Raw genomic sequence first — 24945 nt, forward strand, 5'->3', positions numbered from 1 at the left:
AGAACATTATGTTTTACATGCGGTATTTATTGTTTTTTTCTAAATTGAGTTTTGATTGTTATTTTCATCCTAAGTAATTTCATCAATCTCCAATTTTAAAGTCACCAAATTTTGAAGTCACATGATCCAAATCATACATCATGTTCATTATATAGAAAACAAAAGCAAAAAAAAAAAGGAGTAGAACACTAACTATCATTTATCGAGAAAGCGAATTATTTATACAACATAAAAGGAAAACTGATGATTAAAAAAACTTCTACTTAAATAATAAAATATTCCTAACAATCATTTTGGTTATTCACTTGTGTAATAATGAATTGAAAATTAAAAACTTTAGCTATATGAGGCAGACACTCAAGACCCCTTTTCCTATTTTGTCATGAATTTGATTCCAAGCCAACATAAACACAAAAACATGAGTTAAACAAACACAAAAGTTGTTACTTATGCATCATCACATGTCAAACAATTATTCCTTTGCTAGGTACCACATAACATGTGTTTCAACCGTGCGGCTCCAACACTTTGTGTTTGTTGTTGTCACAATCACAATAATAAATTGAGGTTGCAAGCAAAAAAAAACCTAGCTTTAAGGGAAATGCTAGAACTTACAAAAAAAAAGTGGAGGCACCTCTTTTATTCCTAGCCAAGGAAGTGGCATTTTAACCATATTCTATAACATTTTTAAGAGGGTAAGCCTTAGCGTAAGGATAAAGTTTCTTGCCTTATGATCGGGGAGATCATCTATATGTTCAAATTATGAAAACAACCTATTTACTTGTGAGAATAAGATTACATATATCTATCTTCTCAAACTCATTAAATAGGAGCCTTGAATAGGATTGTAATAGTATTTATTCTACAAGATTTTTAGCCAAGAAAGTATAGATATTTCACAATATGATCCAACCATTTTAACTAGTGGGATTTAATATGATCCTACCATTTTAAGTAGTTTCATTTGGGTTGAATTTATCTATCATTTTATCTTTAGTTATATTTTATTTTAGCTTGATGGTTTTTCTATATCTAGATGACAATTTTCATGTACTCTTTACTTGTTGAAGAAAGGACATGAAATTCCTAGAATAGGCTGCAATTATTAATAGTTTAGACTGAAGCATTGTCATAATGATAACAAACAGAATTTTTATTTGAGGTAATCTTTCTTGATAGAGAAATAAACCACATTCTAATTAACCAAAAAATACTCCAAAATTTTCTAACACTTTATGTAGATCGGAATATCCATATGAATTATGGGACTTTGTTTGTTATAAAATAATCAACCATGATAAAATATACATATTTTCTATCCAAAAAACATAAACTTATTTGAATCAAATGTTCTGTAAAAAATATTTGTCTTCTCTTTAATAAAATTTCACTTATCAACAAAAAAAAATGTTCTGTAAAAAAACATTTGTCTTGTAAGAAAGTTTTAGTGATCTATTTAATAGGACTTTGTACACGATTAAAATTTGAAGTCATGGGCCTTTTTGTAGGTATAACCTGTTGTCCCAAAACAGTGTATTATTCTATGTGTCACTGCTTATGATTGGTCAGAAAAATAATTAATTATTAAAATTTTAATTTAAATATATTTTTTCAATCAATCACAAACAATGATACATAGAATGATACACTTTGTGGTACAACAGATGCGCTCCCATATAACATGGCCATATATTATGAATTGTTTTATCTACAATTAACATTGGATGTTATACTAGGTGTGAAACTCTTGTTATCTTAACTTCCAATTTTTTTTGGCAGCATTCTTATTACTCATTTGTCCCAAGTTTTTAATTTATATTTTTTTCTGATTAATATTGTAGTAGTCTATAAAATTGTAGCAGAGGAAATCACATTAAACTTTTTAAGGTTTATTAGTTTAATTAATACATTCGACACTCCTATTCTAAAGCAACACTTACTTGCCCCAAATCTCCAAGTAAGTGTAATTTCATTGATTAATATAATCACAATTAATTTTAAGAGAGGTGAATGTAGTTTTTGAAACAATAGAGAAGTTTACTATAATTAAGTAAAAGGTTTTAAATTTGGATTTTAGAATCTAGACCACAATGAAAGCAATGATGGTTGATAAGGTTTTGATAGTCTTTGAAATCACATCCCAGAAAAAAAAATTTGATAAGGGAAATTTTATTAAAAAATAACATAATTACAACCAAAAAATCTAGAATACAAAACAACATGGAAGAGAAGAAAAAACCTCAACAAAAACATAAGGAACATCTAATACCCTACCGACCTAAAAATAACAATTCAAACACAAAATCGGATTAGAAACCTATTCAAACTAAAATATAATTGTGTCTTTGTATCTTCTTTGATTCATAATCAGTACCTGAACTTTATCTCATCTACAAGCTCCTCCATACAGATGGGGATCACTTGTGACCATTCAATCTCATTTGGTATTCTCATTCAATCAAAAAAATTTATTTAATTATAATAACATAAATTAATATTTGTATATTAATTTATAAAATTTAATTGACTGGTACATGAGGACAATATTTTCCTGGGACAGAAGATTTTTGTCTCCTCCATGCACCTTTTTATTGTTAAAGATGATATCATTTTAATCTTTTCAAAGTGACCAAATTCCAATCGTCCAGAAAATAGAACAAACTCATTTCAATAAATGACCATTAACCGGCAAAAGATGTCATATATAATGAGACTTACTAGTTGAAGGTAATACCACCATAAGGTCCAATGAATCCTAAAGAAGCTATCAAATTCGATAAGAGAAATTGTAAGAGAAAAAAACATGATTCATCGTTTTTGGCTGAGCCTGACACCAAAAACACAAAATACCATTAAGAGCAACATGGTGACAATTGCAACATATTGATCACGTTTTATCATAATAGTCCATAGTTTGGACAGTAGCAATCGCAATTTATGACTATGATTAAGCCAAACCTAGACAAATTTCTTTTAGATTAGGTAACCAAAAGTGTAATTATTGCTTAGTTATTGTTTATATGAATCCTGGCTGATTATATTAACAATCTTTTCAAGAAACCCACAAAGAAAAATACATGTCACCTCTACTTGTCTTATTTCTTGATTTCTATAAGTATGTAATATCTATGTACTATCAGAATTAACATTTATATGAAATTATTTTATTATCTATTATTCATTTAAATTTGTTTTTTGAAAATTTAATAATAGTTAAATAAAAATAATAGATAATATAATAAAAGTATATAAAACTCCTACATTTTCTACCTATATTCTTTTTGCTGACTGATAAAGTAAAGATAGTAGTGCACAATTTGGATAGTTGTTGTTTAAATGACACGTGATAAAGTTTGGCGATAGTAAATCCCACATTTTTTAATGTAAATAAAATGTCTATTCCTCACCAACCAAAAAGCTAAGTTATTTTCAAAACTCCACTTTATGACCCTACTCATAGCTATTAGGAATATGATAGCTATATATATAAACATGTATAAGTATATCTACTAGGATCTCAATATAATTGTGTTAAGGTTTTGTTGTCATTTGAAATTATTATTTTAATGACTAATCAAATTCTGATTAATTATGTTTACACAACTAAGTGAGTGTACAAATTTCACAATTGTCAATGAGGATACCAAATTCTTCTTATGTGGCCAATTTGGTTCTTTGGTTGCTTCTTTATTTTTAGAGGGTTCAAGAGGAATAATGAACAAATACAAAAGAGAAGGACTAACATAGATTACATAATGAAGTTAGTCACATCTTGGATTGGTTTTGGTATCCAATACCATATAGAAAAGAAAAGAGATCATTTATTGATGGATAATGTTGATATTAGAGTCTATTCATAAGGTTAATTATTGAAAGAAGATTGTATATACTAAATCATGTGCCAAATTCTGTATCGCATGAATAACAATAAAATAAAAATAGAAAAAAATAATGATTTTTTTTAATTGATATGATATCTTTTTATTGTAATAGATCGTGATTTGGGACATAAGATATTTGTTCCTAATTATCACCTTAACTATGATGACTTCAAAAATTATATTTTACTTTGAATAATAACCAATCATATATAATACATTAAAAAACTTAAGTAATATGAGTATTAACTCATCTTGGACATAAATTTTAGTAACAATGTGGACATGTCTATTTCCTATAATGAGATAAGCAAAACAATAATGCAAGAGAAGGACATAAGAGTTTATGTGAAGATACATCAAATCCACCAACATGGTTTAGAAATTTAGAATACCACACCTTTTATAAGACAAGTCCATTCTATAATACTACATTATTATTCTGAAATATAAAAGTAGGGTATTGATCTTATCTTGGATTTTCAGCTTGTCATAACCTAAATTCATGAATATACCAATGCAAGCCATACACTATGACCAAAAAAGTAAATAGACAAGTTGCAAGAAGAAATAAAGTTATGGATCATGTTAATGGTGTCCACCAAACATAGATTTTTTTTATTGAAAATACATTGCTTGAAATTTCAATGTATTAAATTGATGATTTTTCAATACAAAATTTATATTTTTGAATCTTTAACTGGGTTGTTTGACAAAACACCTAAGTGACTTATAAATTAGTCAACAAATTTATTTAACCAAAAATAAGTGAAGCCAATGTGTTTGACAAATAAATTTATAAGTTTATTAGGTGACTTATAAGTCAATATGATAAGTCACTAACAGGTGATTTATGATTTATAAGTTATAAAATTATTTTATGAGGGAATAATTACTTTGATCCTTATAAATTATCACATATGAGTTTGATTCCTAAAAATGTAAAAATTTAAACTAATACTTAAATATTGTAAATATGAGTTAAAATAGTCTATGTCATAAATGATAAGAATGCCAAAAATAACTAATTTCTCTCATTTTGATATTTTTAAAGATAATTTTAGGTTTTTCAATTTTCAAGTGATTAAATTAGTACATACAAAAATTTTGATAGCAGAAGATAGGTTTTGACTCTTATTTTATTTTACACCTACTAACTAGCATATAAGCTAATCTTAACAATTTTGTTTTATTAACAACTTTATAACCTTCTAATTTTCAGCTCCTGGCTTATAAGTTTATGGCTACCTTATAAGCTCTCAACCAACTTAAAAAACATTCACTTGAACAAAGACGGAGGACAAAGATCTATTGTCTCATATTATTGTTTCAAATTATGTCTCGAACCAATGATGTTGAAATAAAAACAGATAAAATAATAAATATTTAATTTTTTTAATTAATATGACATGTTTTCATTAGTCTGGGATATGGTTTGGGACAGCCGATTTTTTTTTTTTTTTGGGTAAATGGATGTTCCTCCTAAGTTCCAATCAAACTTTGTATACAACACAATTCTCTGTTTATTATTCTCTAACACGCATTGAGATTTCTTAAGTTTTAGGTCTTTCTATATTAAGACTTTGTAACTGTAAAATAGTGCTATCTATCTCTATACATAGCATAGAACACTTATTTGTTCTTAAATCATTCTCTTTAACCAAACTTTCCATAACAAAATACAAATATAACATTTCTTTGCATATATTTCTTGCCATATTCAACAATGGAAGATCAAAAACACTCACATGATTCAACTCCTCATCTTGTTCTTGATCTAAGTCTCTCTAGCAAGGATTCAAGTGATGAATCAAAGCCAGAACTCAACCTTTTCAACTCTTTCCATACAAATTTATCTGAAAACCACTCAGAAGTTAGTCATTATAATGAAATTGAGCCAAGGACTTTTTCATGCAACTATTGCCAAAGAAAGTTCTATAGTTCACAAGCACTCGGAGGACACCAAAATGCGCATAAGCGCGAAAGAACTATGGTAAGAAGAGGATATAAAACTGATGCTGCTGCAATTTCAGTAGATTTTGGACATGGGTATTCTAGCATGGCTTATCAACCTTCACATGGCTTGTATAACAAGTCACTTGGAATTCAGGTTCATTCTATGATCCACAAGCCTTATAATCAAATACCCTTTTTCGGGTGGAAGAGACAGATTTTGGATTCACAGCCAGCAATTGTGGAGTTTACATCTGGAAAATTTCATGTTGGAGCAGAAACTGGTTCATCTTTGGTTGGTGGCATTCCAAGGCTAGGAAAGTTTTCTAATAGTGTAGTGACTGAGGGATTTGGAGGTTTGTTTGGCAGCACTAGCCATTTAAAGTCTAAACAAAACAAGTTGCAGCAAAACCTTGACTTATCCCTTAAGCTCTAAGTACTTGGTCCTTCTCCGGTTTCTGACATACCGTAAAGAGCGGCCTTGTGCACGAGCCAGATATGTGCAGCTAAGATTTGAACATGTGATCTCCGGGACATAAGACATCAACCTTACCGTTGCGTCAATGTACTTCCTCACAATTGTTTCCTTTCTCATTGGCAAAGAGCTTTCAAGTTCATTTTATTTTATTACTTTTTTCTTCTTTTGTCCTTTCTTTTTCCTAGCAGTTGTAAATGCATTTTGGCTACTTTAATGAGTTTGTGCTTTGATTTGTGATAAATAATAGTTTTCCATGAATTCATTTCAAAGTTAAAACTGCTTTGTAAAAGCATAAGCAATTCAAACTCTCTCAAGTTATGTAAAGTTCCAAACTAAATGCAGCCAAAAACCATACTCACCTTATATGTGGTTTTCTTTAGTACGATGCAGGTTCGTAATATGTGGTACATTACGTAGTACATTAGGGGGATATTTAGTAGGTTTTTATAGCTCTCTGCACAGTTGTTTATAGTGTTATTTTTTGTAAGTTTGAATCAACTTCTGTTTCATAATAGAAGAAATACCGAAGGATAAAATTATTTATTATTTATTATAATTCATTCATGTAAGTGAGTGTACGTAAAAGAACCATAAATTTATACAAAATGACCAATTCATGATGCTCTACCAAAATGAGATAATTGTGTTTCATTAAGCCAAACCTTTTCAATTAATTGTGGAGGCAATTCTTCAATACTACTTTCACTTATCAAGAATTGATTAGATAAATGATAAAATTGAAGGGTCTGCATGTGTTAGATTCATTCAAAAACATAAACCAATTCTATATATTACATAAGAAAAGAAGTACCAACATAGCAAGTGGAGTTATTTTCACTTCACTAGTGTTATTTTATATATATATATAGGTGAAGTTTCTACTCAGTTGTGTGCGACGAAAATGATGACCAAAATATCAAGGGTTTGATTCCTGGGGGCAACACTTGTTGAAAAGGGCAACCACGAACCCTGAAAGGATTAGCTCCTTACCGGAATACCTTTGATAGTACTCCACTTTGACCAAAATGTAGAGTTTCTATGGTTGTGATCCCTACTTTGACCCACCTGCAGTTGGAGAAATAGACCATCTCTATTGGGATCAAGAGAAGTAGGTGGGGCAAGCCATGTGAAAGTAAGCCACTCAATGACACTCAGCTATGCTATCACATCACTTTAAAAGTAATATATATTGGTAATCATATATATATATATATATGATAAAAAATTAGAAAATCAATGATTCTTTCGACCAAAGAGATATTATTACTCTGTATACAATTAATTGAATGTAAACATACACAAATGTCAGAAACATGATGAGTGAGTAACCATGAGACACTTCGGGTCATGCTTGTCCTCTACTCGACTAAATATTGATTGGATCTAATTTTTGAACTTAAATTCGATCATAGACCCGATGAGACTGACCATATTCGGACCCTATCATAATCAGGTCATACTGGATAAGCAGGTAAGGTCGAGTCCAGCTTACCCTTAGTTTATGGGTGTTTCCTGACCGACACTTTCGAAAAGTATAAAGATTATTTAAGTCAATTTTGTATTTCCCATTTTCATAAATATGATAAGAATTATATCAGACTATTTTCCTACTATTGACATCATGTTTGAAACACAACTTTCTACAAATTATTATATTAAACTTTGTTGGCAAGAGAAATTGAAGAATACTTTAAAAGAATGATTAATATCTTCAAACTTGATTGCATTGATTTCTCACCTAAACATATCTGAAGAGGGTCCTACAAATTCGTAGCTCAATATCATCCTGATGTTTACACTAAACTCATCTTAATCATGAAACATAAGTATTATGTTGGAATTAAGGATAAAAAACCAACAGAAAATCTTGTCATTATGACAGTTAATAACCATAGTAATCTCAAACTAATATGCTGAAAGGACAGTAGGATCTGTGATGTTTAGGGACAATGATCCTTAATTTGGCCTTTCTTCTTGACAAATGTAGCACTTTGGTTGGGTTGTCTTTTTTACTTATGGTAGCATACATATCTCACTCTTCACCATTCATCCAATAAAATATTAAGAGCCTTCAATGTTGCCACTCCATCAAGAAAGGAACTCAAATGAACCAATATAATAGAACATGTGGAACAGTTATTTTGCTGATATGTGGAACAGTTATACCAAGATACAATACGTATCCGATACATTGATACGTATTTTTTCTAAAATATAGGATACGATACATTCAGGGATACATGTATAAAATAGTAGAAAATACATAAAATATGATAAAATTATAAGTGTAAATCAAATATATAAAGTAGAAAATATAATAGAAATTGTATATCATTGTCCTCCAAAATTCCAAATACCAAAACTAGAATAGAATTAATTCATAAAATTGATAAAACTTATCCTATCTTATCCTTTCTTTTTGTTGAAAATATATTAGATACGTATCTTCATCTTTATTTTATTTATTTATTTTTAATTTTTGGATACTCTAGGGATATGTATCCTTCACGAATTCAAGCGTATCCCTATCAAATACGTGTCCGACACCAACACATGAGGGTATTCAACATATCCGTGCACCTCATCTACTATCTACTTATTATTAGAGAATGAACATTTTTTTTATGAAGTTGTGATTTAGACTCTTAATATGCTTACTTTGGGTGTCATGTGTATAATTTTGTAGTCTCATAATTTTTTAGTCATTTTTTATTTTCCATTCATTTTGGTTTCTTCATTATGTTATTTGACAAAGCCTTCACATCAATATGGATAAATCTCTATCCCAACAATACTTGGAACTTGGAAGAAACAAATTTATGGTACTAAAGTCCTTCAGGTCCTCTATTTTCAACTAATTAATGAGGTCTTTGTTAATACTTAATGCCACCACAATGCAACAAGCAAGTTCAAAAACTAGACTTTGCATATTCCAATCACTTCAGAATCTGAGTGTTTGAACATCAGCAACCATAGACCAAACATATTAAATCACCAACTTTAAATATTGCACAAGATACATAATTCTATGACAAGAAAGAATTGTGAATAAATGAGATTCTCAGGTGCAGCACCTCAAGGGAAAATGGCACATCAAGAAAGTAGTGATAAGCTACTTCTAAGTCATTATTTTGAAACAAGCTCAAACCACCACACAAAAGTAAATATCCACTACATACTGCCGCCACTTATCGTTACAGCTGAAACCGCTCATTGTCACTCACTGCTCATCATATGTAATGTAAGTAAACTGGACATCTAATCATAAAAGTGAATGAACATTTATCATTTCCTATGAAAATAAACTTTCCAACAAAGATCAATAATTCACTAGCTTGTTTCTCACTTTTTCTTATAGGGAAGGACGATCCACAGCGAAAACTCTGCGTACAATATGGCAATTTCCTATTTATGTCATCCAACTTAAATCTATTCATTAACAAAAAAATGTATACCTGCTTAGATTCAAACTTTAGTGACAAAATACATAGAGATGTGATATGGTCTAATAGTTTATCTCATCTAGAACATTGAAACTTCAGCCCAGCTCATTTCCTTTCAATGAAAGACTTAACCCTCTCCATCCATCCTCTGAACTCTGTTTTATCCTTATTTTTCATATAACCGTGCAAGAAAGCGGCGAGTTTGTCATCTATACCCCTTACTTCCAAGAAGTCGTAAAGGCTATCTTGCAACTCATCATCCAATTCCCTGTCAAGAACCAACAGATAAAGGTGTAAACACAATTTTCGATCTAGCTATCATTTGAAGTTCTAAGGTAACATTTCAGAGTGTAAACGTACTTGAAATCGGGACCAGCATAGGGCTCAGCTTGCATCTTTTTATTTGTACGTATGAACAGCCTATTTATCTCTATACTATCTGGCCAAGCAGAGCATGCGATTTCCAGAACCTTGTCACCTTCTCCCTTAGAGATGCTAACAATTAAGGTAATGTGTAGCTGAATATCGTCTGCATTAGCTATGCCACCAGTGGCATTTGAACTTGGTGCAGGAGCAGCTCCATCAAACATGGTGACTTCAACGTTAATATCTTCATTAGCATATTGTCTTTTCAATCTAATCCATCGCTCTCCATGCCGGCCATCCACCGTAAAGGAGTCAAACTTGGTAATAGGCTGCAAAAAAAAACATTTTCAACAATATAAATTTACCAAAGCCAACTGAACAAAAGGTGGAAAATTTCACAAGAAAAATAAATGCGACAAAAAGGTAAACATCCCGATTACTATTAGAAAGAAATCAAATCTCATGTTGATTTCCATCACAAAATACCATGCTAAAGAGCAGGGAAGTAGTGTTTGCCACACCAACTGAATAGGATGGAACATGATGTTCTATTCTACTCTCTGACACCTCTATCAAACACTACATAAGAGTGTCATTCGGCTAAGCAGTTTGGAGGTCTCAAACCTGATTTTTAAACAGATTTGATACATGATACCTTTTTAAACCGAACTTCTCAGAACCGCGTTCGAGGACTTCAGCATCAACCAATGCAGAATTAAACATTTCACCAACAAAAACAATGAAAAAATCAGGATTACCCTTTGTTTCATGTTCATTTACTAAAACGTAGAAGCGGAAATTCAGCTTTTATAAGAAGCAATATTGTCCAGCTTCTAAACAAAATCACTTTTTTTGTATAATCAGTTTTTCTAAAGTATCCTAAAATCAATAATAATGAACAATTAACAAAAAAAAAATAATGACTCATTTACTCTTTAATCAAAAACCCATTACACATAGAATCATGAATAACCCATTACCTGTTTGGGAGGATTGGATTGAAGCTCAAATTGAATCTCTTGGCGGAGGAATCTCAAAATGGTAGCTTCAAACGCAGATTTGCGCATATCAGAGATGTATGTTCTTCGAGGTAAGTGTAATTGTGCTAAATTACATGATAGTAGTAGTTGATTTTGAGGTAATTTGTGGATTAGGGTTTTGCTCAGAGAACGGTATAAGCGTGTAGCAGCCATTGAAGGGTTTAAGAGTTGTGTCAATATTCAAACGAATCAACCACAAAAGTTAAGTTAGATATGAATGGGATTATAATATGACATATTTTAGTTCCATATTTTATGATTTTCTATCATTCTCCTAAATTATAAACCTAAAATCCTCTAATTAGTTGAATATCGTAAAACATGTTATAAGAGATCAATTTAGCCATAAAATTAGTTGTTTTTAGGGTCAAATTAGTCTATGTTAAAAATAACTAATTTGACTTATATTTAAAATTTATGAAGACTAATTTTGGATTTACAATTTTGTAGTTAAAAAAAAGAAATTACAAAGAAGCTTATATTCAAATAATTTTATAAAAAAAAGATTTGTTAAAGGTTTAGCATAAATAACAAGGCATTCATCTAGAGTGTAATGTTTTGTTGGTTATGATGATTAAAAGATTAAGGATTCGATTATTAAGAGTGATACTGGTTGGGAGTGACAATAAACCACAAAATGAATTAATTAATTATCCAAAAGTTGAAGAAATTATTTGGTAGTATCCAAAAAAATGTTTAATAGTGTTGAAAAAATTTATTATAATTATATTTACTAGTGTGTACAGGCATTTCGTGTCTGTCGGTCAATATTGTATGATACTATATATTTAATTTTTATATATTTAATTTTTTGTAATTAGAATATATTTGTGGTATTCGGTGTACTTTATATTATAATTTTTATGTGTTTTTGATAATATTTAGTTTAAGGTGAGAAATGTAGTTAATTAATGTGTTGGTGGTGGTTAATTAGGATTATATGTTTTTTTGTAAAAATTAAATAATGTGAAGGGCAAAATAGGAAATGAAAATTACACCATGGTGGAAGTTACACCATGTTTTGGCTTTATATATAGTGTAGATATATTACTATATTATGTGATATTGTAATCATTAAAAAAGAAGAGTAAATATTTATTTGAGGCTTCAATATTTTTACTTTACCAATTTTCGTTCCTCAAAAATTTGTAAAACTCAAAATGGTCCCCAAAAATCTTAAATAGTGGTCAAATTACTCTTTTTAACATATTTTAAGACACTTGGTAGAGAGTAATTTAACCCAAAAAGAATTAATTTGGCCCATATTTAAAATTTTCTATGAACATTTTGGGTTTTTCAACTTATGAGTAAAAAATGAGTATTTAATCAAAAAAGAATGTGTTGTATTTAAAACTTTGTAAAGATGCTTAGTACATGTTGTCTTCAAATTTTAACGGTTAGATATTAGTTATAGAACTAAAAGGCCTTATGGAGAGGATATCAAATCCTAATTGCCTTGAGTTTTCAACATTTTCTTACTTTCTTGATAATTTAGAAAAGAAGGGAGTTGAAAGAGCAAAAAGTAAAGAAAATATATGAACATTCATTATTAGAATTAAATCTACACAAAGGGAAAGTGTAGAGAATTCATACAATAGAAAAATTGGTAGTTGTTTGAAACTCAAACTATCATTTAAAGTAAAAATAATCCTAAAACTATCTAAAAATGAGTCATCTTTAACATCATCTCGGTATTCACTCCCAACTTGTGTAGAAGGTAGTAAAACTGTACTAAATCCAAAACAACTAATGGTCATGGATGCATAAAAAAAGTAGAGCAGCACAACATATACTAGGCTTTCTTGTTGTAGAAGTTTTAACCATACCCTTAAGGATCTTCCAGAACTAAAATATGTTCATCATAGCCAACATAGGAGGCACCACAAGTAAGATGTAAAAACTCCATGGTAAGATCTCCTTGGCCTCATCAAAATGGATCCACATGTGGTAGAAAAAATATATGAATAGAGGAACTAAAAGCCATCATGCACCAGTTGAAATTTGCTATATGTAACAAAACAGTGAGCATGCATGCATATATTATTGTATAGTATACCAAGAATGTTAAGTGAAGATGAGGACAGAAGAAGGAAGCAATGAGGAGAAGGGTGAAGAAAACTTCAAAGAATGATTGAATTTGAAAATAATGGTGTTGTTCATCAAGAACAAACACATAGAAAGAAGATAAAATATGAACATTATTTGTTCAAGAATGAGAATGCCATATTAATTTTTTGGTCAAAGAATGAGAAAAATATGAGCAATTTTTGCTCAAGAATAACAAGAGAAAAATGAGCAATATTTACTCAAAAAAAGGATAACAAGATCAAAGATCAAGAAATCGAAGAAATGGTAACTTCAAACATAACCAATGAGGAATAGGACCTGAGAACATGAATTTCGAGGCATTGAATAACTGCAATAAAGGGGAATTGGCCAAAGCATCAAGTGCAAATTGTCATTCACGAAATTTCCAACCACAATGCCAATGGTCTCAACTTTGAAGAGCTTTACTGAAATGCATACAAGATATCCTGAAAAGGATTAGTTCCTTACTCATATGTTACATGATACTCATAGTTATACAAAAAAAAATGCTCCAGGATTTTGTTTTCTTTGACTTGTCTTTCTACAATCCTAAGACAACATTAATTATAATTGGTACAATTCTATAGCCCTTAATAGTTAATAAGAGAGATAATGAGTGAAATATAATGACTATAAGTATTATAGAGATATAATGGGTAAATTGGAGAAATAGTTATTACAAATAGACAAATATTCATAATGATTCTTAATTTATATGTCACAGCCTTATAAAATAATTAAAAAGAAATGAAGGAAGTAACCATCAAGGGCCTAGAAGTAAGAAAATTTGCATTCACTTTTCAAAGATATAAAAAGGTAATTTGACTTTAAAAAACTGAGCATACAAGAAAAGTTAAACACTTCAAATGTGTCATCACATTTCATATTCATACCTCACATAAGAAAAGTTTCATCATGATAACAATACATGAAACACTACTTTTCAGGTTTGGTGATCATATAGTTAAACATGTTTGGAAGACTTTCAAAATTTAGATGGTTCTTCCCAGAACTGTGCTATAATCATGCCAACTTAAAAGAGCATCATATTTTCAGTCAAAAACATTCAAAATGATCACGCCCTCAAAAAAAGTTATTAATTACTGAATTCTGAAGTTATCGTAGGTAGCATAAACCCAACAAGGCAATGCTTTCAAGTATCCACATATAGCTATTAAATTGGTGCAGAGAACATAATATATTTCTCATCTAAATCTTCGTTTCCAACTGAACTTAGAAAAAATCTTCTGGGTTTGGAGTGTTATGGAATATGATTACGTATCAATTCATTTCTTAAGAAAAAATCTCAGAAACAGCTCAACGACTTCTAATCAATTATATACAACGCCTTCAAAAAAAAAATCTTCAGATGCTAGTACCTTATGAAGCCCCTCCTCCACCTTGATGCTGGTCTTTTGAATCCTGAGAAGAATTTGGAGGTGCTATTGAATGCTTTCTCTCATCACCTAATTCTGGTTTTGGCTTGGGAAAATGATGCTTATGAAAACCATCTTCCTCTACAACTTTATTTGATGCTGAACTGTTCTTTGTGTCACTTGGCACGGAGGAACTTGATGGTTTTTTCTCAGCATCATTTACCTGATTTTTTGATAGGACCACAATCTCCTTCACAGCCTCTTCAAGTTTGTTAAGTCTCGCTTTCACCTCCGAAAGCTGGGGATTAGATTTCGCTTCCTTTTCTCTTTCTTTTTCCTTTGCTTCCTCTTCCTCAAGGGGGTTTAATTCCATTTCCTTTTCTCTTTCTTTTGCTTTTGCTTCCTCTTCTTTTTCTCTTGACTTTGCTTCCTCTTCATCCCTCTTTTTCTTTTTTTGCGCTACATCCTATGAAGTGATTTGGAGAAAAGCTATTATCAAGTGGGAAATAAATCCAAAAGTTGAAGTATTACTCCAATTATATAATAGCATGATTAAAGGGCGGCCTAGTACACGCAGATCCCACCTAATGAGGTCTATGGAGGGTAGAAGTACGTAACTTTTTCCCTGTATGTGAAGAGAATGTTTCCAAGATTTGAACCTATGACCTCTTGGTCACTAAGCAGCAACCTTAATATTATACAAAAGCATGATTACAAGTTCAAATACATTTTCAGATAAAAAACCACAACTTTTGTTTGTGAAGTATCAAACAAATGGGTCCAACAAAATCAGAGAATCTAATCTAGGAAACTCTAATATACATCTAATAAATAGCAAGTAACACACCATATCTCTAATTAGTTCCCTAGTCCCAACCAATAATTCCACAATGCTGAACAACAGTTAATTGCAGAATGTACGAACTACATAGTATCTAGGATATAGTGTATACGGAATCGATAACTAATGAATTAAAATTCAGGACCAATGCCTTGTTACCTTGTCATAAATAAAGTTCACTTGAAAAGGGTTCCATGTAGTGCATTTAGAGGTATAAGATCACAGGCATCCTACCAACATTGATACAATGAAAAATTCTCTTATATCAGAATAACAGTACATAGGAATAGAAAACATACCACTTCCATTTTTTTTATGTCATAACGAGCATATTGTGCTACCAAATATACAGCTGTGGCAATAAAGAACTGATTTAGATGTTAACAGTAGAATGTTTTGTTGACTGAATAAAAACTTAAAGGCATCAGTGTCATACCAAAGGAAGGCAAGCAGGCAAAAAAAAATTGTACGAGATGGAAATCAAACCTGACCAACAAAGACAGACAAAGATGCAGAGTCAGAAAATTATTTTTCCATCTATTGACATTTCTAATCAAATAAAGCAAGCAGAAATATGAAGCATATTGAAGGTTGAAACACAAATATAAGAACAAATGTAGGATGAAGGTGCTATGCTAACAAATGTGGCAGGATAATTAAAACTGAAACCCAAAATTAGCTAGCAAAAAACAGATGCAGATAGACAGGGGCAGCACATTTAACTGGCGTGTAGCGCACGGACAGAGGAGAAGGAAACGTAGTGTCCTGATCTACTCCCTTTGGTTCCACCATTTTACAACAACAACAACTAAGCCTTAATCCCACTAGGTGGGGTCAGCTATGTCCTATTTATACAATAGTTAAACATAGAACATAATACATATATTATTTCGGCATGGCTACCTTAGTTAGGTAACCTAAATTTTTTAAGGGGGTGAATCCTCATATGCCATTTTATTATCATGTGATTATGTGAAAGAGATAGATACAAAGAAATTTTATTAGTGAGCCTAGCCAAGATTTGTGAATTTCTTTTATAACCTTATCTATCTCTCTTCACCGATCATGACAAAGAAATGCACAAAAGAGAATTCATTCCCAAATCTATAAATCAACAAGTTTATACACTTTTTTTTGAAAAAAATATATTATAGATTCTTATCAATAAAAAAAGCTATATTTTTTGCCCCATAAATAAAGTAACTTTTTTGCCTCCTTGATGAAAACCTTTTAGTTCTGCCCATGCAAATAGAGCTAGCTAAGTAGAGACAAAGCTCTTTAGGTAAACAACTTGCTTAAGCACTTATTCAATAACAGTTTTTTGAAATGAGCTAAAAAACTTATTTTCATAAGCTCCTTTGATTAGCTTACTGAGATAAGCTAAAAAGAGCCTATATGGTCGTACACAGCTTATTTTCATAACTTGTTCTTATCCTAATAAGCTTAATTAAGTTCTCTCTAAGCTTTTCCAAGTGCTGCAACAAGTAGTATACTAGTATGAGATTATTGATTGATACCATAATTTCAGTTCCTATTTACAATGAAACAAACAAAGCAACAGTAGTGGAATGAAACAAACAAAGCAACAGTAGTGGAATGAAACAAACAAAGCAACAGTAGTGGAATGAAACATAGGTGTTTGAGAAAATGCCCAACAGAACAAAACCCAAAAATAAAAACACAAAACAAAAATGTGATACCAACCCAAATTTCTTCTTCTTAGGAGGATCATCATTGAAGAGAATCTTAGCAGCAGTAACCATATCGAGATTCTCAAGCTGCTTATACCGTTCACCAGAAACGATGTCGTTTCGCTTAGTAGGATTTGTTGAAGAAATTGAAGTGGGTTTTGGAATGTTATTGTTGTTAGTGCATAAAGAACGTGTTTTTTGAAGAAACATGAATCGCTCTGAGAAGCGTAACAACAATCTTCTTGTGGCATAAGACATAGGAAATGAAGTTTAACAAAGCTACGTTTACTTTGGAAAATTTGGATATTATGTTTATGAGAGAATAATAACAAAGCTTGAGTGAAATGGGCTTACCATGGGCCCATTTTCACTAACACAGAAAAATAAGGTAGTATTTACGGCTGAAAATGAACTAAATCAACTCGGTATTTGTAATCAAATTTGATCTAGAAACTGAACTCGTTAAATAAATAAGTCAAACTTAAGTTAGATATAATTCATCTCATCAGGTTTATGAAGTGGTTTGACACGATAATAATATAAAATAATTCAACACAATATTGATTATTTGTTTTTCACGAAACATGTCATGTTATTGTAAAAACAAATTCAAACAGTACATTATAGATGATATATATATATATTTTGAAGAAAAAAAACAGGGTGTACATTTGCATACGCTAAGATGCTTATAGGTTATAGCACCATCCATAGTTCATACACAATTTTGATGGTTCTCTTCTGAGTTTTGTGTGTGGCTTCTCCTCTATTTAGGGGAAATTGGCCCATGCTAAAAAACTATAGTGACTCTCCTCATTGATATACTAAATATTACTCATTCAACCATTTAAATCTCTTTTTATTTTTTTATTGCAAGAATGAAAATGGGAGGGAAAAGGAAGATTGTATCACTTGTAATCCTTAAATTATTATAAATAGTAATTATTAGTTTCATTGTAATTATTACCCCATCTTTTTTGGAGTATCCATCTTATTGTATACTATATTCATCATGACTTCTGAGATTGGACTCACTTAGGGGGTAGTTCTGCTATCGTTGACCCCCTATTCACTGGTGCTACCCTGTGGATGGACAAGTTAAGCTTAATGTGGATGGCAGCTGCATTGGCGCTTCCAGCGTCATGGGAGGTGGTGGTATCCTTCGTGATCATAAAGGTGTGTGGATTTCGGGGTTCTCTGCCAATTTGAGAAAAGGTTCTCCTCTCCTAGTTGAACTATTGGTTATGGATCGGGGTTTGCAAATGGCCTGGAATATGTGTGTGAAGAATCTCATTCTTGAGAGCGATTGTCTTGAGGCGGTCCAGATTCTATCCGAGGATTTTCAAATTTGTGTGACTAGTATCTCCACAGTTGTCGCTAAGGTGCGAGCTTGGTTATCTCGCGACTAGGTCGTGGTGGTTAGAGTTATTGTAATGGAGGCTATTTATGTGGCAGTCAGTTTGGCTTAGAGAGGGTCTCATTCTTCTACAACCTTCTCGATCTGGTCTTCAGCTCCTGCTGAGTGTTCTCATCTTCTTGCTTTGGATTGCTCGCCTGTTTTTTAGTTGTGTTTTGATTTTCGTTGTACCAAAAAATATTGATCTCGTATTTATTTGATTTGATCTGATTTTTTTTTATTAAATTGTAATCCATAATTTATTTCTTGTTCCAAATTTCAATAAATATTATAAAATCAAATTTCATCCATTTCGTCTTCATTTTTAAAGAAAATGACATCTTTTTGTGAATTTGAAGTCTTTTATTCACTGCATTAATGTTGTCTTTAATGATTTCATAATATTTGTTTTATTTCCATAAAATATGAAATTTTTCTGTGTGCTCACTATGAAACCCTTCGATTTATTACTTTGTTCTTAGTTATGGGTTTAGTGTATTTTTATGTGTGCTCACTTGATAGAAGTCTTGCAAACTTGGGTACCGACGCAAATGACTCAATTTTATTTGGAGGAAAGATTGTAGTTTTTAGAGGTGATTTCAGACAAATCTTGTCAGTGATTCTAAGAGGGTGTCATTCAGATATTGTATATGAAACAATCAACTCATCTTATCTTTGGCATCAATGTAGAATTTTGAATCTTACAAAGAACACACGTTTACAAAATAAGGGCATTGCAATAAAAAATAAGGAATTCTCAAAATGGATACTAAAGGTTGGGGATGGAAAATTATGAGAGTTTGATGATGGTTGTGTTGAAATTGATATTCCATAAGAAACTTTGATTCTTGATTTTGATAACCCAATTGATGCAATAGTGAATAGCACTTATCCAAACCTACAACATCACTACAAGGACAAAAAATATTTGCAATCTAAGGCAATACTTGCATCAATAATTGAGATTGTTGATCAAATCAATGAATTTGTTTTGAGTATAATTCCAGGTAAATACATTTTATTTCTACTCAAAAATTTTATATTATCTATATAATATATTTGTTAGAGTTATGCTAAAAAATATTATTTTGGATATCTACAGGGGAAGAAAATGAATATTTGAGTTCAGATTCAGTTGATATGTTCGATGTTAATGAAATTGAAGCTGTCAATATACTAACTCCAGAATTTCTAAACACACTCTCAACATTTGGACTTTCCAATCATATTAAAAGTTGACACTCCAATAATATTATTGATGAATTTAGACCAGACAGGAGGATTATGTAATGGTACAAGACTAGTGGTCACTAAAATGGCAAAACATGTACTTGAAGCAAAGATCATGTCAGGTAAAAACATTGGACATATCATATATATTCATCGCATGTCGATGTCTCCATCCCAATGTTCATGACATGTTAAGCTTATCAAAAGAAAATTTCCTATAACTGTTTCATATGCTATGACAATCAATAAATCTAAAGGACAATCATTAGAAAGTATGGACTTATATCTACCTAGACTGATAGTCAGTCATGGTCAATTATATGTTGCTATTTCAAGAGTTCAAAGCAAGAAATGATTGAAGATATTAATATATGATAAGGATGGTCGACCATTAAAGTCAACAACAAATATGATTTACAAAGAAGTGTTCCAAAATCTCTAACATGTATTATACAACTTATATTACAATGAATTCTAAACTTTTCTTAATACTAATTTATTTTTTATTTAATACAACAGGTTCTACGTCACGTTATTCCGCCACAACTCTCATTCATCATTCAAATATATTATCACGTGTACATTAACCTACTAGTTTTCTTTAAAATATATGCCATGTAATGTATAATCATTGTTTAATAATTTAAAAAAAATGTTAAGACAATTTAAATAAATATGTATTTATTTATTAATTTAAAAATACCTTTATTGCTTCACATATATAATTTATAATTAAAGTTAATATTTTTTTGTATTACCAACGTATTCTCTGACCCTTTATGTAAGAAAAATATCTCCCAATAAATATCACTCATAGGAAACGAATTTTTAACTTTTTGATCACCCTAAGGATCTAAAAGAATCTTACACTACACTACTAGGTGAACACTTTATTAATTAATTAAATTAATATAACAACCTACTGCTGTATATTAATAAATAAATTAAAACTCATTTCTTTCTTTTATCTTTCTTATATAACCACCTTTGAAATTCACTTTCCTTCTTCTTTTTTCTCTTTACTCATATTCTTTCTTCTTTCTTAAATTTTTCTCCCCTTAAGCCAAAGTGTAAAGTTATATTCTATTCTCTCTAATTCTATTATTTTACTAAACGGAAGAGATTCACTTACTTCAAGACCAATTTAGAAGAACATATTTAACATCTTAGTCATTTATTATATGAAAATCTAATAGTTCAGATATACTCACTAATTCTAATATTGGATTTTCCTATCATGAGTGATTAAAATATGAAGTAGGCTTTTTTAAATCACTCCTAGAATAAATAAATCTTCTCCCTTTCCTAAAATGAAAATGTTCCCATTTTTAATTACATGTCCTAAAGAATAACCCAAACAAAAGGATTAAGTGACTAATTTTATTTAGTGAACTCTAAGAACAATATTTTGGTCATTTTAATGAGTAGATTGATGTTTTAAGTGATATTATTTTAAGACCATAGTTGAGATGCATTAATGATGCAGATGAAATTGATCAACGATTACCATAGCCTTGGATTAAACTTTCCCCATGTAAAGTTATGGTCTGATATTATAATTGTGATAACAGCTAAGACTATATTAGGATATCTTATCAAAGAAAAAATATAAAATATTAATGAGTAAATTGAGTTATATGTTAATTTCCTTATATCCATTATTTTCCAAATCCCAACGTGCTAATCATTAAAAAAAAATAGAAAACAAGTTTATAAAAATGCATAATTTTAATTGTTCTAGATTTCAATACTATATCTATGCATCATCACATTAAAATTTTAAATATAATTAATTCATTATCCAACATTTATTTATATTTTTTAAAGAGACAGTAATTATTAAATATGAATACAAATGATATAATAATAAATATATAAAATTTATGCACTTTCAATAATAAGAATCTCCTATATTTAATTTCTTCATTCCCCTTTTCCACGTTACTATTCAGTCTTTACAAAACATTTTCATAACTTTATTCTAATAATTTTATGGCCCCAACCCAAAACCAGTGGTGGAATATCTCATTTCGGTTTAAAAACTAATGTCTCCAATCACAACCACATGAAATTAGAGTCTACGTTTGTATTATCCTCTATTTCAAAACAAATTACTTAAAAAATAATTAATTATTTTGATTTAATAAGAATATGTAAATAATCAAAATTAATATTAACTATGTGTTAAATTGAAAATTATTCATTAAAAAGCAATATTGTAAAATATAAAGATAAATAAATTTACTTATATTTGAAACAAAAAAATGCTTATAATCAAGATTAATAAACAAATCTAAAATAAGTACTAACAATGCGTTGGTCTTAGGGTCTAAGGCTTCACTGAAATCTTCAAGGTTGAGTGTTCAATTCTCATGAGCGACACTTGTTGAGAGAGACAACCAATAAACTCCGAAAGTGATTAATTCTTTATCCAAAAAGGTAAAAGATACTATTGGTAGTACCAAAAAATCTAAAATAAGTGGGTGTAATTAGCATTGGCAATTAGGTCGGCCCTGCCCATGTCCACACAATGCCCACCAAAATTAGGGCGGGAATGGGCATGCCCGTTTTTAAATAGGGCATGAAATATCATGCCCTGCCCGCCCTAAACATGGGCAGGGCGAGCTTGTGGGCCGCTCTAAATTAAAAAAAAATTAAAAATGACATAGTACTTGAAATTACATGAATACATAGTGATAATAGGATTAAAAACACAAAACATAACATCTTGTTTTGTATAAATTGGACATACATTTAATTGGTAAGATATTATATTTTGGAAAATTGCTACATGCACTAAAGTGATGAGAACATGAATTACGCTTGTCATACTTGACCCATCAAATTTCTTATTTTAGTGTTCATTGATGCCCATGGGCCGCCCTGCCCGCCCATTTGAAATGCATCTGGGCGAAAAAGACATGTTGAGCGGGCATTTTAGGGCGGATGGACACAATTTTCATGCTCTGCCCGCCCAAAACGTACGGGCGGGTGGTCGAACCCCATGAGCTTTGCCCAAATTGCCAGGTGTAATCTAATTCCATACTTCTGCCTTTTTAGGTCAATACCAATCAATTACTTTAGTCTCTTTATAATTTTATCATTGTTTAGTTACTTACTTCAAGTAGAAAATGGTAGATTCCAAAAAGGGATTAAGCTTATTTTAATCCTAATTAGAATCATTTAACAACAAATGTTATCTAAACTGATCATTATATTTTTGGACCCACACTCCCCTTTCCCTCAAAATCATCATCACTCTCCATTTTCTTTGCTATAAAATTAAAACTCCACTAATCATAGTTGATTGTATATTCTTAAAATGTAACCCCACCCACACACCATAATTATGAGCAAACATTACTTTTTCCCTACTTCTAAGAATTATGTTTTCGAAAAAATCAGATCTTGCATCCAAGATGAGCTCTTTTGCTTCCCAACAAAGCCCCCAATTTCATGAGGAAAAACCTCATTTTACATAAAATATAAATGAAATTTGTCCTATAAAAAAAAGACATGGATGAGTGTTTATTTTTTATCATTTAAAAGATTGTCAGTATCATCTTCTCTCATATTATTTTGACTAATCGTGTTGGTCTAATGGTGCAATATTTCATTAGATTTTCAGGATGACCAAAAGGGTCAATGGTTCGATTCCTAGGAGCAACAATTGTTGGAATTGACAGCCACGAATACCGTAAGAGATTAGTTCCTTACCCAAAAAAGTGAGGGAATATCTTTGATAGTACTAGAAAATGTATTATTTTGATTACTAACAAATGTTGGTCAAGTAGTGTAATCATGTAAGATTCCTAAATCCTTATGACCAAAATGTCAAGAGTTCGAATATTGAGAGTGATACTCGTTGGGAAGAACAATCACACATCCCGGAAAAGATTAATTCCTTACTATAAGGTGAGTGGTGTAATTGTGTAAGCTCGCACTAAATCCTCACAACCAAAAGGGCAATAATAACATTTGTTGGGACGAACATACATCCTAAAAGAGATTAGTTTATTACTAACATGAAAAATACATTTGCTAATACTAAAGAATATATTTTGACTAGATAAGTAAGATATTACTCTCATAATATAAGACTCAATGAATCTTCAAATGAGCTAAAAAAAATTAAAGATTTAATTCCCGAGAATAACACTTATCAAAACAACCCACGGTAAAAAACGAAAGATTAGTTAATCGGATACCATTTATTATAAAAATACTATTTCGACTCGAATGTAAAAAATAAATACTTTTAAATTTTCTAAGATTTAATATATTTATTATGAGGACGAATTTGGAGATTTTAGTTTTCCTCATTTATCATTGACACACACACTATCCTCTCTAAATATCATCAACCTTCTCATTTCTCTTCTTCTTCCTCTGCTTCTCAATAATTATTATAATAATTATTATTTCTGTTACAAAATTCAGATACCCAATTGAGAAAGGTAAACAACTTCAAAAATTCTCATTCAAAAAACCCACTCCACTTCTTCTATTTTTTTGGAACAAATGTGGTGAAAACGACGCCGTATAATGCTGTGCAGAAAAAACTCTCGAAACGGCGTCGTCGCTGGTTCAGGATCGGTGCCGGTGTACCTTAACGTTTACGATCTCACAACAATCAATGGTTATGCTTATTGGGTTGGTCTTGGAGTTTATCATTCTGGTGTTCAAGGTTCTTCATTTTTTTGTTTCATTTTTTTCTCAAATCAATTATTGTTCAATTTTTAATCTTTATCAAAAACCACTTCAGATCTGTGATAAAAAATCGATTTTGGGTTTCTCTCAATTTTTATTTTTTGTTAGTAAATTTTATGGAATCCTAATTTGGTCATAATTTCAAATATCGGTCATTTTAGTCAATTTTAGGGATTGATTTTAGAAACACGTAGTAGTGAAATTAATTTTTTATGGAAGGATTAATGGGTTTAAAATTTTATTTCGAAAATGACTAATTTGGACTAATATTTGAAAATTTTGAAGACTGGTTTTGACTAATATTTCGAGTTTTTATGATTTTTCGTTTTTTTAAACAATAAGAAAGTCTCCACTTTATTGGTAAGGATTTTAAAACAACTGTTGTAAGATTGTGTTTCTACAATTCCTTATCATCTTATAATATTTTTGTGTTAGAATGAAAATAATCTGATTAT

General features: G+C 30.6%; 4 protein-coding genes across 4 annotated transcripts in view; 2 read left to right on the forward strand and 2 right to left on the reverse strand.

The window, feature by feature from the left end:
* Positions 5350-6523, forward strand: LOC109356051 (zinc finger protein 1-like). The gene has a single exon (XM_019599378.1). It carries the CDS (start codon positions 5605-5607, stop codon positions 6265-6267), a length of 663 nt encoding a protein of 220 aa, XP_019454923.1. The 5' UTR covers positions 5350-5604; the 3' UTR covers positions 6268-6523.
* LOC109355870 (uncharacterized protein At2g39795, mitochondrial-like) lies at positions 9294-11371 on the reverse strand. The gene is made up of 3 exons (XM_019599128.1): positions 11099-11371; positions 10113-10447; positions 9294-10020 (listed from the first exon to the last, which is right to left on the reverse strand). Exons 1-3 carry the CDS (start codon positions 11309-11311, stop codon positions 9858-9860), a joined length of 711 nt encoding a protein of 236 aa, XP_019454673.1. The 5' UTR covers positions 11312-11371; the 3' UTR covers positions 9294-9857.
* LOC109355938 (splicing regulatory glutamine/lysine-rich protein 1-like) lies at positions 14518-17524 on the reverse strand. Its single transcript, XM_019599229.1, has 4 exons — positions 17168-17524; positions 15900-15949; positions 15763-15815; positions 14518-15088 (listed from the first exon to the last, which is right to left on the reverse strand). Exons 1-4 carry the CDS (start codon positions 17410-17412, stop codon positions 14627-14629), a joined length of 810 nt encoding a protein of 269 aa, XP_019454774.1. The 5' UTR covers positions 17413-17524; the 3' UTR covers positions 14518-14626.
* LOC109355871 (deSI-like protein At4g17486) overlaps positions 24117-24945 on the forward strand; it is a 2898-nt gene continuing 2069 nt past the window's right edge. Inside the window, exon 1 of the mRNA XM_019599129.1 lies at positions 24117-24467. Within this exon, the coding sequence (XP_019454674.1) occupies positions 24326-24467 (142 nt within the window). The 5' untranslated portion in view covers positions 24117-24325. The remainder of the gene's footprint in view (positions 24468-24945) is intronic.

This window comes from Lupinus angustifolius, chromosome LG09 (genome assembly GCF_001865875.1).
Source record: "Lupinus angustifolius cultivar Tanjil chromosome LG09, LupAngTanjil_v1.0, whole genome shotgun sequence".
NCBI lineage: Eukaryota > Viridiplantae > Streptophyta > Magnoliopsida > Fabales > Fabaceae > Lupinus > Lupinus angustifolius.